General features: G+C 40.1%; 2 protein-coding genes across 3 annotated transcripts; both read right to left on the bottom strand.

The window, feature by feature from the left end:
* Positions 1 to 5: 5 nt before the first annotated feature.
* Positions 6 to 21,944, bottom strand: LOC132137485 (butyrophilin subfamily 1 member A1). 2 transcript variants are annotated; one of them, XM_059547504.1, is made up of 7 exons: positions 21,779 to 21,944; positions 13,447 to 13,478; positions 13,275 to 13,328; positions 4,514 to 4,876; positions 4,032 to 4,325; positions 164 to 265; positions 6 to 71 (listed from the first exon to the last, which is right to left on the bottom strand). In XM_059547504.1, exons 3-7 carry the CDS (start codon positions 13,324 to 13,326, stop codon positions 43 to 45), a joined length of 840 nt encoding a protein of 279 aa, XP_059403487.1. In that variant the 5' UTR covers positions 13,327 to 13,328; positions 13,447 to 13,478; positions 21,779 to 21,944; the 3' UTR covers positions 6 to 42. The 2 variants fall into 2 exon arrangements, with proteins under 2 accessions (XP_059403487.1, XP_059403486.1); XM_059547503.1 differs by having other exon boundaries at positions 18 to 265.
* Positions 19,268 to 21,835, bottom strand: LOC132137487 (erythroid membrane-associated protein-like). Its single transcript, XM_059547506.1, has 9 exons — positions 21,746 to 21,835; positions 21,574 to 21,627; positions 20,847 to 21,215; positions 20,795 to 20,800; positions 20,578 to 20,679; positions 20,474 to 20,494; positions 20,354 to 20,374; positions 20,016 to 20,060; positions 19,268 to 19,896 (listed from the first exon to the last, which is right to left on the bottom strand). The coding sequence occupies exons 2-9, from the start codon at positions 21,623 to 21,625 to the stop codon at positions 19,268 to 19,270; spliced, it is 1,245 nt and encodes a 414-aa protein (XP_059403489.1). The 5' UTR covers positions 21,626 to 21,627; positions 21,746 to 21,835.
* Positions 21,945 to 22,322: the final 378 nt, after the last annotated feature.

The following is a 22,322-nucleotide window of genomic DNA, read 5'->3' on the forward strand; positions in this document are numbered from 1 at the left end:
TGACATAGTGACTATGCTTGGGTGAAAAAAAAAAAGTTAATTTTACTTACTTGGATCTGCTGGATTCTTCCCTGCAAAACAGATCAAAATATCATGAAATGACAAGATTTTGGATAAATTAGATTAGATATTTTGATTATAAAATCATTCTGCCAAATTGTACCTGTTAGTTTGTCTCTGTATTTGTAGAGAATCAACCCAACCAAACCCAGAAGAGCACAGATGAGAAAGGTGAGGAAAAGAGCCTTCCATGGACCTGATGAGTCTGAGAATCAAAATCAGACGAATGTAAACACTTTTAATATATATATATATATATATATATATATATATATATATATATATATATATATATATATATATATATATATATATATATATACAGTACAGACCAAAAGTTTGGACACACCTTCTCATTCAAAGAGTTTTCTTTATTTTCATGACTATGAAAATTGTAGATTCACACTGAAGGCATCAAAACTATGAATTAACACATGTGGAATTATATATGGAATTATATACATAACAAAAAAGTGTGAAACAACTGAAAATATGTCATATTGTAGGTTCTTCAAAGTAGCCACCTTTTGCTTTGATTACTGCTTTGCACACTCTTGGCATTCTCTTGATGAGCTTCAAGAGGTAGTCACCTGAAATGGTCTTCCAACAGTCTTGAAGGAGTTCCCCGAGAGATGCTTAGCACTTGTTGGCCCTTTTGCCTTCAGTCTGCGGTCCAGCTCACCCCTAAACCATCTCGATTGGGTTCAGGTCCGGTGACTGTGGAGGCCAGGTCATCTGGCGCAGCACCCCATCACTCTCCTTCTTGGTCAAATAGCCCTTGATGCCTTCAGTGTGACTCTACAATTTTCATAGTCATGAAAATAAAGAAAACTCTTTGAATGAGAGTCCAAACTTTTGGTCTGTACTGTATATATATATATATATATATATATATATATATATATATATATATATATATATATATATATATATATATATATATATATATATATATATGCAACCTATTTTCCATTTAAAACAAGATCATCCAAAATAAATATAATGGATGTGATTTAATTTGTTTGTTTGAAAATAAGAGAGAATGCTGATGTAAAAAACTGTATCAGGAACAACAGAACTAGGAAAAATAACTATTTAAAAAGTATATTGATTTATTATAAAATATATATATTACAACTAATTATATTCACAAAAGAAGTAAATTAAAGAAACCCCAAGTTAAGGTCACTAAAAAAACATGCTGGAAACTATCATAGGGCTGAAGTTCAAGCAACCTTGATCACTTTGCATCTGATAATGACTTGGTTACTAATGTATCCTTGGTTCTCTGAGATAATTGGAACAAGCATTGCATCCATTTTAACTGATACAATGGGGAAATAATTTTTCCTCCAAAAAAGGCTATTTTATTAAAGTAATTTTTATATAAGCTGATTGAATTTTGTCTTGTGCACTGCACAGTCAAATAGCATTTCATCCCACCAAAACAGGATGGGCCATCTGTCTATATAAGCCAGCTCTGAATGCAATCCAGTGCAATGCTATTGTGCCATGTTAAAAGCGAAGAATGGAAACTGTCCTACTAGTCCCAGCTTAGGATATTCAAAGATGAGGACCCTAACAGGAAGCATGGGGTAACATTATGCCATGTTTCCACTGAAATTACCAGGAACAATTGTACCAGTAACTTTTTCCCCCAGGAACTATTTTTGCCCCCGGACCTGTTGCCTTCTGCTTTTCCAGCAATATAATAACTGTAATATTTTGAAAATGATCCAAATAAATGGTGGTTGAAATCACAATGCTGCGTGAACTCAACCAATCAGCATGTTTAACACCCAAGTCCTGCCACAAAAGTTCCAAAACTTTGAAAAAGTACTACCTTGCCAGCAGGGACTTTCTAAGGGGCATTTTTTTACCCAGAACTTTATTTATATCCTGGTTCCTGCAGTGGAAACACACCGAGTACCAGCCCAAAGTCCCTAGTTCCTGGGTAAGGTTCCAGCTGTGGAAATGCGGCTTTAGAGTGAAAGCACAACTTGACCAGGACCAAGAGGCTCAGGCCACAAGGTCTGAGAACAAGTCTATTTAGACGGAGAAGACCCATGCCTGAAGGGCAGGGATGTCCAAGTTATACGACCTGGCTGCTGCACAGATGTCACCAGTGGATATTCTGGGTTGGCAAATATTCCCTTTGCCTGGGAAATGAGGTCCTTTCTCACGAGAAATGGCCAGGGGGGTGCTGACTGTAAATGTGCCATCTCACAGAGACACAACTTGTTACGCCAGAGTGAGGGCACTAGAAGAACTGAGCAGCTGTCCTCCCTGACTCATTTGATGACTTGAGGGAGCAAAGTCATACAGGCACAAACTAGCCAAAATTAGTCATTCATCAAAGTTGTTCAGGATGCACACTTCCTTCTATCTCGGAGGGGGAGAGGGTTACATTCACACACTTTGCAAAAGTCTGCAGTGCCGGGGACAGTCTGAACGGAAGGACAGGGTATTGGCAATCCAGCATTTTGAATGTAAAACTCAGGAATAGTCTTATATTAGGGATCTTTCATACCAACTGACAAAAAAAACAAACCTTTGGGCAAACCTGCAAAAGGAATTGTTTCAGTGTTAACATTCTGAATGCTTTATCAGGCCATGGTTCAAAAGTCTTAGATGGAGGATGGCCTGAGGCCATCATATATTTTTGGAATGAGGTATTAGCATCTGTAGCACTATGAGCTGGAGGGACTGTCTCCACGTCTTCCCACGCTAGCATTCTCTACTTCATTAGTAACACACTGATTTTCTGTTGAACACTCCAAAACTACTTTGACACAATCTGTAATGTATAAATAAAGGTGACTAGACTTGACTTTAGTCTGTAGAATGTGAGCATCCCTGCCCCACACTAAAGTTTGGACCATGCCCCTTAAGCAGAGAGATCAGCAGAGAGTAACTTCATTTGATTGTTTACAGGACCTAACTCAACACATCTGGAATGGCTTCCCAAGCTTGACTGAGGTTGTCGAGGGGCCAAAGTGTTTTGAACAGCAGATCGCTGCACTGAGGCAGAAAGTTGACTTGGATGTTACTGTGAAGTGAAGAAGTGCTCTCTTTGCAAAGGTTTTTTTTTATTATTATTTTGTCTGCTATTAAAAGCACTGGGCAGCATGGCTTTATGCACATTTAGTGGGGCAGCCCCATTGTTTACTACAAACACAAAGCGTCCAAAGCCTGACATGTAACAGTTGGTTTGAAATCAAACGTGAAAATTATCAGAGGGAGGTCCAGCCACAGTGGGACATAGCACTCTTCTTTTCACCCTTAATGTAACAGTAGGCAGTATATGTCGCTTTGGGTTGAGGCTCAGCAGATGATGGTGCCGGCATCGTGGGCTTCATTGGTGGAAGCCTCTGGTGATTTTAAGCAGCTACTGAGCTGGATTGCTTGGGCAGGAAGTAAAGCAGAAAAGTGCTTCTGGCCTGCAGTGAATTGCTCAGCAAAACCTTCCACCAATTGAACAAACGGACCAGTGAGGGAGACTAGGAAGTTGAGGAAGGCAGCTTTGTCAGCCGCCTTGATCTTAGATTTAAATATAGGTGGTGCTCAAAGACCACCAAGTTGGCCATTGTCTTTGTGGTGCTCACAGACTCCTGAAGAGTGTGGGGTCATTTAGGCACACAGGACCTGCATTGCCATGAACTCAATTGCACCAGCCTGTTAAACCATTTTTTTCTTCCTGCAAGGCTTTTGGGAGGAAGACAACAGGAGAGCATGAGGGGCGGGAATGCCTTCTTTAAAGAAAGAGATCCGTGAGTGGAGCTGTGAGAGCATACTCTCGCAGTGAGAGCAACTTGTCTCAGTGAGCATGACTTCTGCATAAGCTTTCCCCCATAGAGGCCACACACTCAACATGCTTATCCGAGGTATGCAGGGGTGCCCTGCATGCGCAACCATATTGATAAGGAAACTACATATATCCTGGCATGAGACAAGATAATTAGTTATCTAACCTGAAGATATGATGGCTTGTACATCAATCCTACTTTCTTGTAACTCTCCAGTTCTAAGGGACATTGAACATGAGACCAGATGAGCATCTGAGTGAGAGATGGCCATCCAGCTGTGGACAGAAAACATTTTGTCTGTTCCAAGACTGTGAGATGATCCTCCAGGATGAAGAACCCTTCCATCAGCTGATGTCCATTTGATGTTGGGCTCTGGATACCAGCCACTGGACCTGCAGCTGATGTTCACACGCCCATCATCAAGAAGCTTTGGAATAAGCACAGGAGTGGATCCTAAACCTGGAGAAGAGAAAGATGTTCAGATAATCTCTATCCATCATCTTGAAGCAGTTGAACAAGTACATTACATCATTATTTATTTAAACAGTAAGATTTCTTCTCATTAATCAAACAGAAACAAATATTATTTAGATGTATTTAATGTTTGGCTGAAATATTGCTTTATGAACATGTAGATGCTTGCTAACCTTTGATTTTGAGAACCACCTCTTCTTTGCCATATGCACTTTCTCCACTCACATAACAATGAAATGAACCTTCATCCTGAAGTGTGAGTTTCTCCAGCCGTAGAGAGACGTCTCCATCCTTCAGTCCACCAGACTGATCTGACCGCAGAGTCAAAGAGCTTCGGTTCCTGTATGATTCCTCTTGGACGTCCTGGATCTTCCCATGATTATAGAGCAGAACAGTGTTGTTGAACTGATCGTGACGGTACCAGCGGATCTCCAGAGCTTCAGCGCTCTCAGCAGGAGAGATCCAGCAGGGAAGAATCACTGTAGATCCCACAGGAGCCACTATAGGATCACCAGGAACCAATACAGTCAATGACACTGAAAGACAGAGAGTTAAATATACTATGTATTAATTAAATGTACACATTGAATTAAGTACACTATGCAGATATAACAAAGCATGTGATAAGTGCCATATTCAGACAAAGAAACACAGACAACAGAACAACAGACAGCAGAATGGAATTATTAGATTAAGGTTGTCTATGTAGGATATTTATGCAATGAATATACTGTTAAACATTCTTAATTAACGCATGTATAGCTGATGTGTGTGAGCTGATAAGGCACGCTGAGTGGATTGAGTGCACAATGGCGGAGTTGCGCAAGCTTGTCGAATGAATATACATTTCATCACTGCAAAGTTTGTAGTTCGGTCCGATATGTCAAAAACAAGTAAACCAGTGTAAAACAAGTAAAACAATGCACTAGTTACTTAACTGGAAGGAGGGAGAAAGAGACAGAGAGAGCATACTCGCGGACTTCTGTTGTGTATATCGTAAAAAAAGAAAATTTATAGGGGCATTCATTATAAAAATCATTTACTTTCAACCTTAGGTGCTTCTGCATTATATGAGTGGCTACGGAATATAAATCGCAGCACGTTTCAGGTAAAAAACAAAAAAAACGCAACTTCTATTTGTGAAAAATTGAGATTTATAACAAGTGGTTCGCTGCATTATTACATTACATTTAGCTGACGCTTTTATCCAAAGCGACTTACAATTGCTATATATATGTCAGAGGTCGCACACCTCTGGAGCAACTAGGGGTTAAGCAACTTGCTCAGGGACACACTGGGGTCTTACAGTGGATTGGAACCCGGGTCTCTCACACCAAAGGCATGTGTCTTATCCACTGCGCCAACACCACCCCACCACATTATTACAGCAAAGTGCATCATTACAGTACTAAGTTGCTGCAATGGAGAATCTATAATGCTATTAAATTACAGATGATGAACCATAGAGCAAAAGTAACAAAAACTTGTAAAATACATTTAATACATTTACTACAGACAGTCATTGAGGCTAAGGGTTGCCCGACTAAGTATTGACAGTTGTGTAAATGCTGTGTCATACTAACAGCTGTCTTAATAGTTTTTGATTGATTGTAATCCATTACATACCTTTCTATCAAAGTTATCTAACATTATCAATATTATTTTTTTCCGACACAATTTAACTATGAGTTCCTATCATATTTTATTACCATCTTCTAAACTATAGAGAATAATCTGTGATAATGTGAAATAAATAATGTCTGAATAAATTGGGTTTGAATGTATCTATTTAATAAATTAAGTTAACAAGCTAACATTATATAATCTTTTAGTTCATGTACCCAATATTTAAAAAATCTACAAATCCAATAAAAATATTGGTATCGGTTCTCGCTATCGAAAGTACCAAAAATAAAAGTATTGGTATTGTGTGAGTACTGGAAAAAGTGGTATTGGTGCATCCCTAGTCTATATATTAATTTAATATTTTTAAGGTGTGGTTTAAGGTGTGGTAAATTGCCCTAATATTGCTCAAATGTTTAGGTGGTTTTTCAAGCAATCCGAAAAAGGAATATTTCACAAAACTGCAATAGAAAAACATATTTTTCCACATTTAGAGGACAAATGGCTTGTGTAAAAATTCAAATGATCATTCTTCAATGTACTATAACCTCCAAGAGACACTCATGTGGCTGCTCTCCAGTATAAGGGGCTTTTATGCATCCATGCTACATTTCAGCTATATTAAACTCACTGTGTAAATGCATCCAAATACTACTTCACCTGCTTCTGTTTCTTCGGCAGTGGAAAGATCAATTTTGTTCATACTGATTTCATTTGATTTGTAAAAGCCCTATAAGGTGTTATTATATTAAGTTCAACTATTAATAAAATGTAAACATTTATATGATAGATTAAGAAAATACCCCTAAATAAGCCTACAAAATCTAATTAAATTAATTTTAGTATGCAGTAACTTTAGTCATAAAAAATGTCTCAAAAAAGAAAATTGTGGCCAATGAAAATTCTGAGAGGCTAAATTTGGAAAACTACTAGCCACAGTGACTTGTGAGCACAAAAGTTCCCTCTCATAGGTTCACTTCAATGCGGAGAACAGAGGAGAACTGGCCCCCAACTGAGCCTGGTTTCTCCCAAGGTTTTTTCTCCATTCTTGGTTCCTATGGCTTGCTTAGTCTACATCTACAGCGATATCATTGACTTGATTGCAAATAAATGCACAGACACTATTTAAACTGAACAGAGATGACATCACTGAATTCAATGATGAACTGCCTTTAACTGTCATTTTGCATTATTGACACACTGTTTTCCTAATGAATGTTTTTCATTTGCTTTGACGTAATGTATTTTGTTTAAAGTGCTATATAAATAAAGGTGACTTGAATTGACTTGACTTGACTTGACTTGAGTTGACCATCAACGGTGCGACTGTGGAGAGAGTGAGCAGCACCAAGTTCCTGGGTGTGCACATCACAGAGGACCTCTCCTGGACTGAAAACACAACAGCACTGGCCAAGAAATCACAGCAGCATCTCTACTTCCTCCGCAAACTGAGGAGAGCCAGAGCCCCGGCCCCCATCATGTACACCTTCTACAGAGGCACCATCGAGAGCATCCTGTCGAGCTGCATCACTGTGTGGTATGGCGCCTGCAACGCGTCCTGCCGAAAGACTCTACAACGCATAGTGAGAGCAGCTGAGAAGATCATTGGTGACTCTCTCCCTTCCCTTCAGGACAACAATCTCCTTCATCTTCTTCACGTTCTTCTTCACCCAGGCGGGTGGCTCAAGAGGAAGAGGAAGGGGCTCAGCACACATCCTGGGGGGGCCCCAGTGTTCAGCGTGATGGTGCTGGATGTGTTGCTGCCAACTTGTACTGCCTGAGGTCTTCCAGTCAGAAAGTCCAACAGCCAGTTGCACAGCGGACCAGTTTGTAAATGAGCTGTTGAGGGATGATTGTGTTGAATGCTGAACTGAAGTCTATGAACAGCATTCTGACGTATGAGTCCTTTTTGTCCAGATTGAGCACTGAGTGGACAGCAGTGGCGATTGCATCATCAGTCGACCGGTTGGACCGCTATGCAAACTGGAAGGGGTCCGGGGGGGGGGGGGGGGGGGGGGCTTGATGTGGTGCATGACTAGCCATTCAAAGCACTTCATGAGGATGGGAGTAAGTGCAACAGGACGGTAGTCATTGAAGCAGGATGGAGATGGCTTCTTCAGAACTGGAATGATGGTGGTAGTTTTGAAACATGTGGGAACAACAGCCTGACTCAGTGGGATGTTGAAAATGTCTGTGAAGACTTCAGTAAGTTCTGCTGCACAGTCTTTCAGTACACGCCCAGGGATGTTGTCAGGACCCGGAGCTTTGCGTGCATTGATCCTGTTGAACAGGATCAGCGTCATCACCTGGTCGCCGGGAGGAGGTGGAGTCTTCTGTGCAGTGGAGCTGTTTTGTTCCTCAAAGCGAGCGTTTAGCTCGTTCAGCAGAGAGATGCTGTTGTCACAGGTCCGTGGTGGGGGCTTGTAGTCCGTAATGGTCTGTATCCCCTGCCACAGGTTCCTAGTGTCTCTGCTGTCGCTGAATTGATGAGCTATCCTCCTGGAGTGCTGTCTCTTAGCCTCTCTGATGCCACGGGACAGGTTGGCCCTAGCTGTTCTCAGGCCCACCTCATCTCCAGCTCTGAAGGCAGCGTTCCGTGTCTTCAGGAGTTTGTAGACCTCCCCTGTCATCCATGGCTTCTGGTTGGCCTGGGCAGTGATGGTTTTTGTGATTGTTACATCATCAATACACTTGTTTATGTAGGCAGTGACAGTCTCTGAGTACTCCTGGAGGTCAGTGGTGTTATTGCATGTGGCAGCCTGCTTAAACATGTCCCAGTCAGTTGTGTGGAAGCAGTCTTGAAGAACCTCTGATGATCCTTCTGGCCACACTTTAATCTGTTTGTAAACTGGTTTGGCGACTTTAATGAGCGGTCTGTATGCAGGCATTAGCATAACAGTGATGTGGTCTGAGGCTCCGAAGTGGGGGAGGGGGAGGGCTTTGTAAGCTGCTCTCTGTGTGGTGTAAACAAAGTTCAAAATGTTATTTCCTCGTGTTGGAAAGTTAATGTGTTGGTGTATTTTTGGAAACACACTCTTTAGGTCAGCATGGTTGAAATCCCCAGCTATGATGAGAAAAGTATCGGGGTGTGCTGTCTGCTGCTCCCTGATGTGCTGGTACAGTTCATTTAGTGCGTCGTTCCTGTTGCTGATGATGTTGTTCGGAGGAATGTAAACTGAGATGACCAGTATATTCCCTCGGCAGATAGAACGGCCGGCACTTAATAATCATAAACCCCACCAGGGGTGAGCAGTGTTTGCAGATCACAACCGCATCGCAGCACCACGCGTCATTGATGTAAACACAAAGCCCGCCGCCACAGGTTTTTCCTCCCACGACAAGAGCTATGTGCAAAGACTTTAAGAGTCTCAAATCCAAAGAGATATTCTTTATCAAAGTTAAGACTCATCCACATCGCCCTAAACACCTCGTTTAAACACAACCCACATCTCTACATCACTGTGTGGGAAGATTAGCATAACATCACCCAAATGTTCATACAAAGAAACAAGGAGTAACTTTTATTCTCTCTGTTGCTGCCGGTGTCATGTTGTGGAGACGCTGTGTGTTTCGTTGTGAAAGCAAAACTACTTTGTTTGGTTTTCCAAAAGAGGACAGGACTAGAAATCAGTGGTTAAGATTAAGATGTATGTCAACACTGTTCCAGAACAGGTCAACCCAAATAATCAGATGAGTGCAGCACATTTTACTGAAGACTGTTTCCTCTGAGAGTTGTCTTCATTGTCGGTGTCTGTTTCTATAAAGTGAGGCAATAACAACTTCACAAGGACAGTCAGGGCTTCTGACTCACAGTCAAAAAATTATAGGATTAAAATTCAGACCCGTGGCTCTTCATTTCTTTATTTATATATAATTTCACCATTTGTAAACAGATGTTAAATGTTCATTATTTCAGAAATATCAATTGCATTTGTATTAAAACTATATTCACTGAATGTAATTTAAAAAGAGAGAGAGATAGAGAGAGAGAATCAAATCAAGAATTAAATCAAATCGAGAGATCTGAACAGATAATGGCAAACCCTGTCTATAGAGGTAAAACAAATCAATCAACAAGGCAGGCTGCAATTCTCTCTTTAAATGTCTCTGAACCACTGTTCTTTTAGCTCTTATACACTGACAGTAGTCATTCTGGCGTTACAGTGCATTGGTTGGCAGAGAGAAAGTAATCTGCTTCACCTATAATATAACCTTGTCATGTCACCTTAAATCACCTTCCATAGACATATATCATATGTGATCCAGTGCCATAGTGTCCAAAACAAAGTGTTCACATAAATGAATTACTACTCGAATCTCGATACACAGTGTTGGGGAGTAACTAGTTACATGTAACGGCGTTACATAATTTAATTACAAAATTATTGTAACTGTAATTAGTTACAGTTACTACGAAAAAATGAGTAATTAAATTACAGTTACTTATGAAATTTTTAAAGATTACAAAGGGGATTACATTTGAATATTTAAACACATCCGCATACAGATTTAACTGATTTCTTTCCCAAATTGCACTGACTATTCTGAGACATACGCTCTAATAATTCCCGGGATGCGGAAACACAGTCTGGTTCGTAGAATCCAGTCATAAAAACGGAATGCCTAACGAGGACGGAATGTGCCACATTTTGGATGACTAAATCAAAAGTAGGTCAGTACACTTGAATCAAAACATGACATGGACTAGTGTCTGTGAATATAAAGCCCCAAAAATGCAATATATGACTCCTGCACGTTCTGCGTGTCTGTGGAAATCAGGCGCGGACTGGACACCGGGAGAACCGGGACAATTCCCGGTGGCCTGGCAGCCGATTTTGCCCCACTATTTAATATCATTATTGTATAATTGCCTGCCGAATGTACTAAAGCGATCATTTTCGAATCCGCCATTTGATAATTAAATTTCTAATAAGTCATGAAGTGTTAGTCATGACTCGCGCGCTCTCCGCGCCTCCGCCAAACGGTTTGGATCAGACTCAGAGTAATCAATGCGAGAGAGAGAGAGAGAGAGAGAGAGAGAGAGAGACAGAGAGAGAGAGAGAGAGAGAGAGAGTGAGAGAGAGAGAGAGATAGGGAGGGAGAGAGAGAGAGAGAGAGAGAGAGAGAGGGTCAGAGAGAGGTAGAGGTAGAGAGAGAGAGAGCGAGAGAGAGGGAGGGAGAGAGAGAGAGAGAGAGAGAGAGAGAGAGAGAGTGAGAGAGAGAGAGAGAGAGGGAGGGAGAGAGAGAGAGAGAGAGAGAGAGAGAGAGAGAGGGTCAGAGAGAGAGAGAGAGGGAGGGAGAGAGAGAGAGAGAGAGAGAGAGAGAGAGAGAGGGTCAGAGAGAGAGGTAGAGGTAGAGAGAGAGAGAGAGAGAGAGAGAGAGAGGGTCAGAGAGAGAGAGAGGGTCAGAGAGAGGTAGAGGTAGAGAGAGAGAGAGCGAGAGAGAGGGAGGGAGAGAGAGAGAGAGAGAGAGAGAGAGAGAGTGAGAGAGAGAGAGAGAGAGGGAGGGAGAGAGAGAGAGAGAGAGAGAGAGAGAGAGTGAGAGAGAGAGAGAGAGAGAGATAGGGAGGGAGAGAGAGAGAGAGAGAGAGAGAGAGGGTCAGAGAGAGGTAGAGGTAGAGAGAGAGAGAGCGAGAGAGAGGGAGGGAGAGAGAGAGAGAGAGAGAGAGAGAGAGAGTGAGAGAGAGAGAGAGAGAGGGAGGGAGAGAGAGAGAGAGAGAGAGAGAGAGAGAGAGTGAGAGAGAGAGAGAGAGAGGGAGGGAGAGAGAGAGAGAGAGAGAGAGAGAGAGAGAGAGGGTCAGAGAGAGAGGTAGAGGTAGAGAGAGAGAGAGAGAGAGAGAGAGAGGGTCAGAGAGAGAGGTAGAGGTAGAGAGAGAGCGAGAGAGAGGGAGGGAGAGAGGGAGAGAGAGAGAGAGAGAGAGAGAGAGAGAGAGAGAGAGAGAGAGAGAGAGAGAGAGAGAGTGGACTGCTGGAGCAGAGAAGCTGAACTCCTGTTCAGGGTTTCAGGTCAGTTTCATCTGTAAAGATGCTTTTTTGTCTTTGTTTTTTTTTTTTATTTAATCAAGCAGCAGCACGTTGCTCATCAGTCATCACTCAAAATACTATATAAAGGACATCGTTATTATCTGTTGTAATGTTACAGTAGTAATTTAGCTGAAAAAAAAATCAGATTTTTTTATAGGTTTAGGGGGAGCTACGACAGACAACAACACAACCCTTACGAAAATTAACATTTTAATATTTAACTATAAATCCAGAGAAAAGGGTTACTATTGTTTAACTGTGATAACCAAAAATGTAAAATTATTTTACAAATGTATTTATTTAAAAATAAATACAAATCCATTTGCAAAAAATAAAAAAAAATAAAAAAATTCAACAAGGTTATTTTACTTTTATATAGGCTAATAAAAGCATGGTAATTTTTGTAAGGGAAAAACATGACTCGTGTACACTATTAGGATTTTTCTATAAAGATATTGTAGTATTGTAGAGTATTGTATTGTAAAGTATAGTTTTGTTCAATCTTGAGTATTAAAGTCATGAGAGAGATGGATAACGGCAAAATAAAGAGACTGAAGAGAAAAATGGAAGTGAAGGTGCAGTTCAGGAGAGAACTTTTAATTATTTTGCATGTCCCCAAATTAAAGATTTAAACCTTTTTTATGTCAGGTCCATACAAAAAATAGTTTTGTCCATGAATTTGTTTGTATGAGTTTGAATTTTCCAGTCTGAATTTTTTTCCCAGGCCGCCCCTCCTGTAAATTAATGGCAAAGACATGGTTTCATTTACTACACATAGGCCTACTGAAGCTCACAGTGTTTTCAACCTCTGCCGCCACAATATAGGAGTACACAAGCACATAAACATAATTTCTAGAACTGCTCTGTGTCACTTCATGTGCATTTTACTTATTTTGAGAAAACTATCATCATATACAGAGACAGCAGTTTCAAAAAAACACCAATGTTTCATGAGTTTATTACACAGAATACGTCACACTCTTATTAGATAACTGTATTTAAGTTGATGTATATGCTTTTATTTATTATTCTTTATTTTTCACAAATTTAGAAAAGTAATCAAAAAGTACTCAAAAGTAATTAGTTACATTACTTTAATAAAGTAATTGAAAAAGTTACACTACTATTACATTTTAAACAGGGTAACTTGTAATCTGTAACCTATTACATTTCCAAAGTAACCTTCCCAACACTGTCGATACATAAGAACATTTGCTGAACACACAGGCTTGTGTGGATTGAAATATCTACATTTAAAACTGAATGAAATTCGTGTTTGTGTTCTCACCAGAGGTTTCTATGAAGAGATTCATCAGTAAAGGGATAATAATCCACATCATGCCTGTGAAAATACAGACAGACACAAATAAAACAAGCTCTGAGGGAGATTCTTCCAGAATAAATGATAAGAGAGACATATTCGATCATTACTGTCGTATTTAATGAGAAAACAAACTCACCAGAGATACAGACTCGTCCGTTAAAGAATCACAGTTATCAGTAACAGATCTAGACGTGTTCGGTATAAAATAAAACAGACAGAATCCGACCGTGCTCCGTTTTCCTGCTGTTTTACTTTCGTTTTCTGAACCAGTCTAACGATCCTTCAGCAAACAGACTGCATCGGAGGAATAACGCTTCATATTAGGTGTTATTCCGTCATTTCTGTGTAATGATATTTGAGATGTGATGTACATAGGTGTGTGTCTCTGTGCGTGTGTGTGTGTGCGTGTGTTTCGACATGTGACGCGTGTAACGATTTGCTATTTTTTTTTTCCTGTTAGAGCAACTGTATAGGCTATGCGACTATATACAGCTTATGTATATACAAACATTACGACAAAAAAAACTGTTATGAAGCATCTGTTAGTTCAGATGCTCAGTATCTGTGATGAGGCGATAGACTTCTGCTTCTGCGTCTGATGAATGAATGAACAGCTCCAGGGATCTTTTCAGACTGACCACATCATAACCAGAGCTCAGGTGTTTACAGTAAATATCTTTCAGAGCTATATACTCCAGTTTTTTTATTAAGAGGCCGTGCCTTGGAGCTGTAATTGAATACCCCTGACTGATATATTAAAGAAATACTTTATTTGTATGGTTTTATAATATCTTTCACATATTTCGGTGTGTCATGGTAGATCGGACTGTTTTTATAGAATCAAATTACAAAAAAACATGGTACTGAATTAAACAATAGCCTATAAATAATAGACTGGATGTACAATAACCTACATCTTCAGAAAGAGCTTTATTGCCAAGTATGCTTGCGCATACAAGGAATTTGTTTTAGTGACATAAGCTTCCAGTAAACAGAGACAACAACACACAGACAAAAAAAAAAAAAAAAAAAAAAAAAAAAAAAAAAAATTTACAGGAGATTTACAAATTGGCAAATAAATAAGTGTATAAACAATTGTGCTATAAATGATAATGGAATAGGATTGAGTGAGATGCAGGAATGTTCTAGGATGGAGGGGTAACAAATAAATATAAGGATATTGCACATTTTTGCATAAGTTTAAGTGGGAAACATTTAACTGTTCATGAGGTAGATTGCCTGGGGGAAGAAACTATTCTTGTGCCTTGCTGTTCTTGTATTTGCGGCTCTGAGGCGCCGGCCAGATGGCAAAAGTTCAAAGATGGGGTGACTTGGATGTGAGGGATCCAGAGTGATTTTCTGAGTCCTTTTCCTCACTCTGGATGTGTACAGTTCTTGGAGGGTGGGCAGGGGAGCACCAATAATCCTTTCAGCAGTCCGAACAGTTCTCTGTAGTCTTCTGATATCTGATTTTGTAGCTGAACCAAACCAGACAGTAATTGAAGTACACAGGACTGACTCAATGACGGCTGAGTAGAACTGTTTCAGCAGCTCCTGTGGCAGGTTAAACTTCCTCAGCTGGCGAAGGAAGTACAACCTTTGTTGGGCTTTTTTCACAATGGAGCCAATGTGATTGTCCCACTTCAGGTCCTGAGAGATGGTGGTTCCCAGGAATCTGAATGACTCCACTGCAGTCACAGTGCTGTTCATGATGGTGAGTGGGGAAAGTGCAGGGGGGTTTCTCCTAAAGTCCACAGTCATCTCCACTGTTTTGAGCGTGTTCAGCTCCAGGTTGTTAAGACTGCACCAGACAGCCAGCTGCTCAACCTCCTGTCTGTAAGCAGACTCGTCACCGTCCTGGATGAGGCCGATGACTGTAGTGTCGTCTGCAAACTTCAGGAGCTTGACAGAGGGGTCTTTAGAGGTGCAGTCGTTGGTGTACAGGGAGAAGAGCAGAGGGGAGAGAACACATCCCTGAGGGGCACCAGTGTTGGTGGAGCAGCTGTTTGACATGAATTTCCCCAGTCTCACTAACTGTTGCCTATCTGTCAGAAAGCTGGTGATCCACTGACAGATAGAGCTAGGAACAGAGAGCTGGGTCAGTTTGGTCTGGAGGGTTGTTGGGATGATGGTGTTGAAAGCCGAACTAAAGTCCACAAACAGGATCCTCACATAAGTCCCTGTTTTGTCCAGATGTTGCAGGATGAAGTGCAATGCCATGTTGATTGCATCATCCACGGACCTGTTTGCTCGGTACGCAAACTGCAGGGGGTCTAGTAAGGGTCCAGTGATGTCCTTCAGATAAGCCAGAACCAGTTTTTCAAACGACTTCATGACGACAGACGTTAGAGCCACAGGTCTGTAGTCGTTAAGTCCTGTTATCTTGGGTTTCTTTGGAACGGGGATTATGGTTGAGCGTTTGAAGCAGGAAGGCACTTCACACAACTCCAGAGATCTGTTGAAGATCTGTGAAAAGATGGGGGCCAGCTGGTCAGCACAGGTTTTCAGACAGGCTGGTGTAACGCCATCTGGGCCTGGTGCTTTTCTTCTTTTGTTTTTCTTGAAGACCTGGCGCACATCATCTTCACAGATTTGAATTGCAGGAGGTATGGAGAGGGGGATTGCAGGAGGTGTTAATGGTTGTGTAGGGAGATGGTCAGAGTGGGTGTTGGGGGTTTCAAATCTACTATAAAACTCATTCAGGTCGTTAGCAAGTCGTTGATTAGCCTCAGTGCAAGGGGATGGTGTCTTGTAGTTTGTGACTTAACACCTTTTCTCTTTTTTTTTTTTTTACAAATAGGATCATATAATATATATATTATAAATATAAAACAGCTTCATAATTAGGAAGATTTCAACCGATTTATTTAGGAAGCCATTAAATGACTTGAGACTGGACTCTGATTCGTGACCAAAGTCTCGAGGCTGTACATCTGTATTTATATTCAATAAAGTGCTATATGGGAGCTCTTCAGAGTTTGAAATAAATGATGGGTTGCTTTAACTAGCAAATTATCAGGCCTACAAAAAAATAAAATAAAAAAATAAATAAAAACCTTGCATGCTATTCATTGAACTATTTACAGAGGTATTGTGTCACATTTATGTTGATTTTCACAACACTCTGTCTAATTGACAGATACATAATAGCACAGAAAGAGCGCCACCTACAGACAGGTCAGGACATATGGGGTTTCAGAAATCTCTCAAAAACCAACTGCGGTCACTTAATATTATTCTTAAATTGTGAATTTGCTTGTTTTGGTCATTTTTAGTTCAGTTCAATTCAATTCAACTTTATTTGTATAGCGCTTTTTACAATACAAATCGTTACAAAGCAACTTTACAGAAAATTATGTTTCTACAATATTTAGTAATAGCTTATAAGTGGTGACTGTCAGTTTATGCACGTATGACAGGATTTGTAGAAAAATTTATACAAGACGTAGTCAGCCAGATGATGAACATTATTAATATAATTAATAATTAATAATTATTATATGATGCAGTCACAATTGTAGCAATAATTGTTAGTTGTGTTGTTGATTCAGGGTCAGCATCATCTGAGGTCCTCTGCGGGTCAGCATCATCTCTTCTCAGGTGTTCTGGATCCAGACTGGAGCTTGTGTAAATCCTAGTTACCACGGGATGAAGATTCCAGCAGAAACAGAGAAACAAATTTTCAGGGTTCTGTCACTTCAGTCTAGTCTTATTCATGGTTTTGTGACAGAGCCCTGACACTCTCCTCATGTCATTGTTTTCATGTGAGCGTGTGACTTCTAGACTGCTCAAGCCGTGCACTCTTGTCTGAGTGTCCTGTTTCTTGTTGAAGCGTGGTGTTCGGTTCCCGGCACTCATGTTTTGCTGAGTTTCGGTTTCCTGTCGGGGACCAGACACTTGCGCTCCATGTTCTGTTTTATTGTGGTAACGTGCGGACTCAAGGTGTTGTCTTGTATTGTTGCACACAGCTCGAGTTATCGGCTGTGTGCTTTCTTGTTCTATTTTGTCTTGTGCTGTCGCACGCAGCTTAGTTTTTGCTGGCTGCATGCTGTCTTGTGTGAACACACGGTTTATGAGCTTGCTCATTAGCTGCGTGTTTGTGTCTAATTCAAGCACATGGCTTGCCATTGGTTTGCTGGCCATGTGCTTGTGTTTTTGTTTTGTGTGAGCACATGGCTTTTGTCTTAGTTCCTATGTGCCATGTGCTCTCGTCAATTGTCTTGACCCCACCCATCTTGTTACCTGACTATTGATGTAATTTTCCCTACATGTGTTCCCTCGTTACCCTCCTCATTAGCTCCCTATTTATTGTCCTTGTGTTTGCAGTCTGGTTGCTTGTTCGTCGTCGAATATTTGGCTTTGCTTATCATGCCTTGCCTGTCAAGTTTTGTCTGTTTTCCCCTAAGGGGTAGTTTTTGTTTATTTTATTATTACTACTATTAAAGAGTCCTTCTCTCTGCATCACTGAGTCCTCGCCTCATCCCTCTACCCAAACCCTGACACAAATAGAGACATCATTAGCATAGCTGGTGTTCCAACCAAGTAAAATTAATTAGTTTAACACAAGCTAAAAAATAAAAATGCGCATTTGATCAGATGCAACTACACTCACAATTTAAGAGATACATTATTCGAATGCTTGGCGAAAGAGATGCGTTTTTAATCTAGATTTAAACAGAGAGAGTGTGTCTGAACCCCAAACATTATCAGGAAGGCTATTCCAGAGTTTGGGAGCCATATGTGAAAAAGCTCTACCTCCTTTAGTGGACTTTGCTATCCTAGGAACTACCAAAAGTCCAGCGTTTTGTGACCTTAGGGTGCGTGATGGGTTGTAGCGTGGTAGAAGGCTAGTTAGGTACACAGGAGCTAGACCATTTAGGGCCTTATAGGTAAGTAATGATAATTTGTAACTGATACGGAACTTAATAGGTAGCCAGTGCAGAGACTGTAAAATTGGGGGAATATGATCATATTTTCTTGACCTGGTAAGGACTCTAGCTGCTGCATTTTGGACGACCTGTAGCTTGTTTATTGACGAAGCAGGACAACCACCTAGAAGTGCATTACAATAGTCCAGTCTAGAGGTCATGAATGCATGAACTAGCTTTTCTGCATCAGAAACAGATAACATGTTTCGTAGCTTGGCAATGTTTCTAAGATGGAAGAATGCAGTTTTTGTAACATGGGAAATATGATTTTCAAAAGACAAATTGCTGTCTAATATAACACCCAGATTTCTGACTGTAGAGGAAGTAACAGTACATCCGTCTAGTTGCAGATTGTAATCTACAAGATTCTGTGTGGTGTTTTTTGGTCCGATAATTAATATCTCTGTCTTATCCGAATTTAATTGGAGAAAATTATTTGTCATCCAATCTTTTACATTTTTAACACACTCTGTTAGCTTAGATAATTGGGAAGTTTCATCTGGTCTCGTTGAGATATATAGCTGAGTATCATCAGCATAACAGTGGAAGCTAATTCCGTATTTTCTAATAATATTACCAAGGGGCAACATGTATATTGAAAATAGAAGGGGACCTAGGACGGATCCTTGTGGCACTCCATATTTTACTGGTGATAAATGAGATGACTCCCCATTTAAGTAAACAAAATGGTAGCGATCGGACAGGTAGGATCTAAACCATCTTAGAGCCTGCCCTTGAATACCTGTATAGTTTTGTAATCGATCTATGAGTATGTCATGATCTATGGTGTCAAACGCAGCACTAAGATCAAGTAAGACTAGAAATGAGATGCAGCCTTGATCTGACGCAAGGAGCAGGTCATTTGTAATTTTAACATTATTATTTTAGTGGATGAATAAAGTCCACAATATTTCGATTAATGATTTATTTATTGTGTCTTATCAAAATAACAATAGAAATCAATCACTCAATGTGTACTTCAGTTTTCTGATGTGAATCATCATGTCTCATCTAGTGTAGACAGTAAGATTATGATGGGTTCTGCTGGCTTTTGACGTGTCGATCTTTGTCGCTCTTATCTGGTGTAGAAACCACACTCAGTAAAGGCTGACTGGATTCAGCTGGTTCTGCAGGTTTTGCACAATCCAGGATTCTAAGTGGACTCAGATCACCAGCTCCAGGATTGAAGAGAGGAACGATTGATCCAGAGAATCTGCTGCTGATGGTCAGGAGATGTTTTCTCTCAGTGACATTGTAAAATGACAGCTGTCCGTCATCATAATCCAACAGAACTCCCAGTCGCTCAGGTCTTTTTAGGAGTTTAATTGATTGATCAGTGTTTGTGTAAAAGCCATTAGGACCGTCTGAACACAAGAACCAGAAACCGTTTGGCGGAGTTAAAGCAGGTTTTTTTTTTGCACCAACATTTTCATATTTCACCACACCAATCAACCAGTAGTTTTTTGGTCCATTTTTTTGTACCATCTCTACTTCCCAATAGTGACGACCAGACGTATATTTTTGGGCTCCAAATGCAAATAATTTGTAAGGAAATGCCTCTCCAGTGTGTTTATATCCTGGATTATGCTTCACAGATTTACCGTCCTGAGAAACTGTCAGGTTTGGAAAAACATGCCGACGATCAATAGTGACATGAACTGGGAGGAATCAAACAAATAAAGCAGCAATTAATAGACTTATACTTGTGTGTAAGATTATATTTATACATACCTGCATTTATGTAAACATATATTTGCATATATTATTGACATCAAACCTGCATATTTCCTCAGTTCCACTATATCTTCAGCTTCTCCCTCAACTAAAACAAAAAATAAACAATTTAATGTTTTAAAGGAAACTATAGTTGTGATCAGTATATAACAGATCCCTGTATACAGATCTAGCAGACAACGAAGCAGTCAAATGGCATTGATCTGGGAATAAAGTGTATTTTTGTTGATGTGTGTGTGAATAATTAGGGTTAGGTTTATTTATTCTGTTATTCTACCTTCCACCAAACCTGTTATATTCATGCTTCCTTCTAATACAACATTTGGATGTTTATTTAATTACAGTTCTTATAGACACAGAACAATCAATGTCTTCAGATACCTGCTTTTTCCTCCTCACAACCTAAAAAGAGAGAATATATGAATGTAAGATTTATAATGTAAACCATGTAAACCACATCAAATCATGCCTGTGTTCAGATGTTACATGAAGTTCACTTACTTTCTTTAGCTGGTTTCTTTCCTGCAGAGCAGATCAAAATTATCAACACATAAGATGCATTAAAAACCAAACCTGCTAAAACCACATCTGTGAGCAGACTGTACCTGTTAGTTTGTCTCTGTATTTGTAGAGAATCAACCCAACCAAACCCAGAAGAGCACAGATGAGAAGGCTGAAGAAAAGAGCTTTCCATGGACCTGATGATTCTGTTGGGTTGAGAAAAAAATATATATAAATGATATTAAGTTTAAACGTCAGCATTAAATGCTAAAATAACTTTAATGCCAGTCGGTTCTTCACAGAAAGCTACTGTATGTTTACTAAAGACTCATTAGAGAATATGCTGCACATGTCTTAATGAACTGTAGTTTTTACTGACCTGTGATGCTGAGAGCCACTTCTCTGCTGTCATATTCTCTGTCTCCACTCACATAACAGCGAAATAAACCTTCATCCTGAAGTGCGAGTTTCTCCAGCCGTAGAGAGACGTCTCCATCCTTCAGTCCACCAGACTGCTCTGACCATGGCTTCAGTGAGCTTCGGTTCCTGTATGATTTCTCCTGGACGTCCTGGATCTTCCCTTGATTATAGAGCAGAACAGGGTTGTTGAACTGATCGTGACGATACCAGCGGATCTCCAGAGCTTCAGCGTTCTCAGCAGGAGAGATCCAGCAGGGAAGAATCACTGTAGATCCCACATGAGCCACTACAGGATCACCAGGAACCACTAAAGTCAACGACACTGAGAAACAGAGAGGTATATGTACTATACATTAGTCTTTATTTACTTTATTCACTATAATGATTGAAACTCTGCAGCATTTAGAATCAGCACACATTAGAAATACAGGTAGGGACTGTCAATCATTAACGAATCAGTGTTGCTTTTTGCCCTTTAGACCCATGACCTACACAGTGAGTCTTAGAGTAAAGTTTGAGAGAAGAGAAGGTGTCTCAGATTAATATAAAAAAATCTCCTCATTCTCAAAGCAATCTAATGCTGTAATATCCCAGTAAAACTGACCACATGCTCAATAAATACAAACATTTTGATGCCATCAGGTCTGCATGGAAAACAAGTGTTTTTGTGGTGTTCTCACCAGAGGTTTCTATGAAGAGATTCATCAATAAAGCGATAATAATCCACATCATGCCTGTGAAAATACAGACAGACTCAAATAATACAAGCTCTGAGGGAGATTCTTACAGAATAAATGATAAGAGAGACAAGTTCGATCACTACTGTTGTATTTAATGAGAAAACAAACTCACCGGAGACACAGACTAGTCCGTCTATATAATCAGAGTAATCTGGTTCAGATCATTGGAGATCTAGACGAGTTCAACACAACAGAGTCAAATATGAACAATAAAATAGAACAAAAGCAGTCCGAATCCAAATGTGCTCTTCCTCAAGTTTTATTTTCACTTTAACGTTAGTTTATGGCCATCAATAAAAAACACACGCGCACGCGCACACACACACTGTGGCAAGCCAAAAGGTTCAGAATTACGCTATAGATGAATCACGTTTACATTCAAAACGCCGTTTTTTTTACGGCGTTTAAAACTGTATTAGCGCCGTCAAATACACCATCCTGATGGCAAACCCTGTAAAAAAACGTGCGTAACCCATAAAAAACGCCATATTTAACGGTGTTTTAGTGTTTGTAAAAAGTGCTGCTTCTAACGCCATTTGGCCTGCCCATAGACAGTAAAAGAAATGGACACAGCGACCCCATTGGAACTCAATTGAGACAAGTGAAGCCCATTTTTAGCTATTTTTAGCACTTCCGTTTCTGACACGCAGACTCAAACTAAGCTTGATGATGTCAGCAACCTGTCTGAC

Source organism: Carassius carassius, unplaced genomic scaffold (assembly GCF_963082965.1).
Source record: "Carassius carassius unplaced genomic scaffold, fCarCar2.1 SCAFFOLD_64, whole genome shotgun sequence".
Classification (NCBI taxonomy): domain Eukaryota; kingdom Metazoa; phylum Chordata; class Actinopteri; order Cypriniformes; family Cyprinidae; genus Carassius; species Carassius carassius.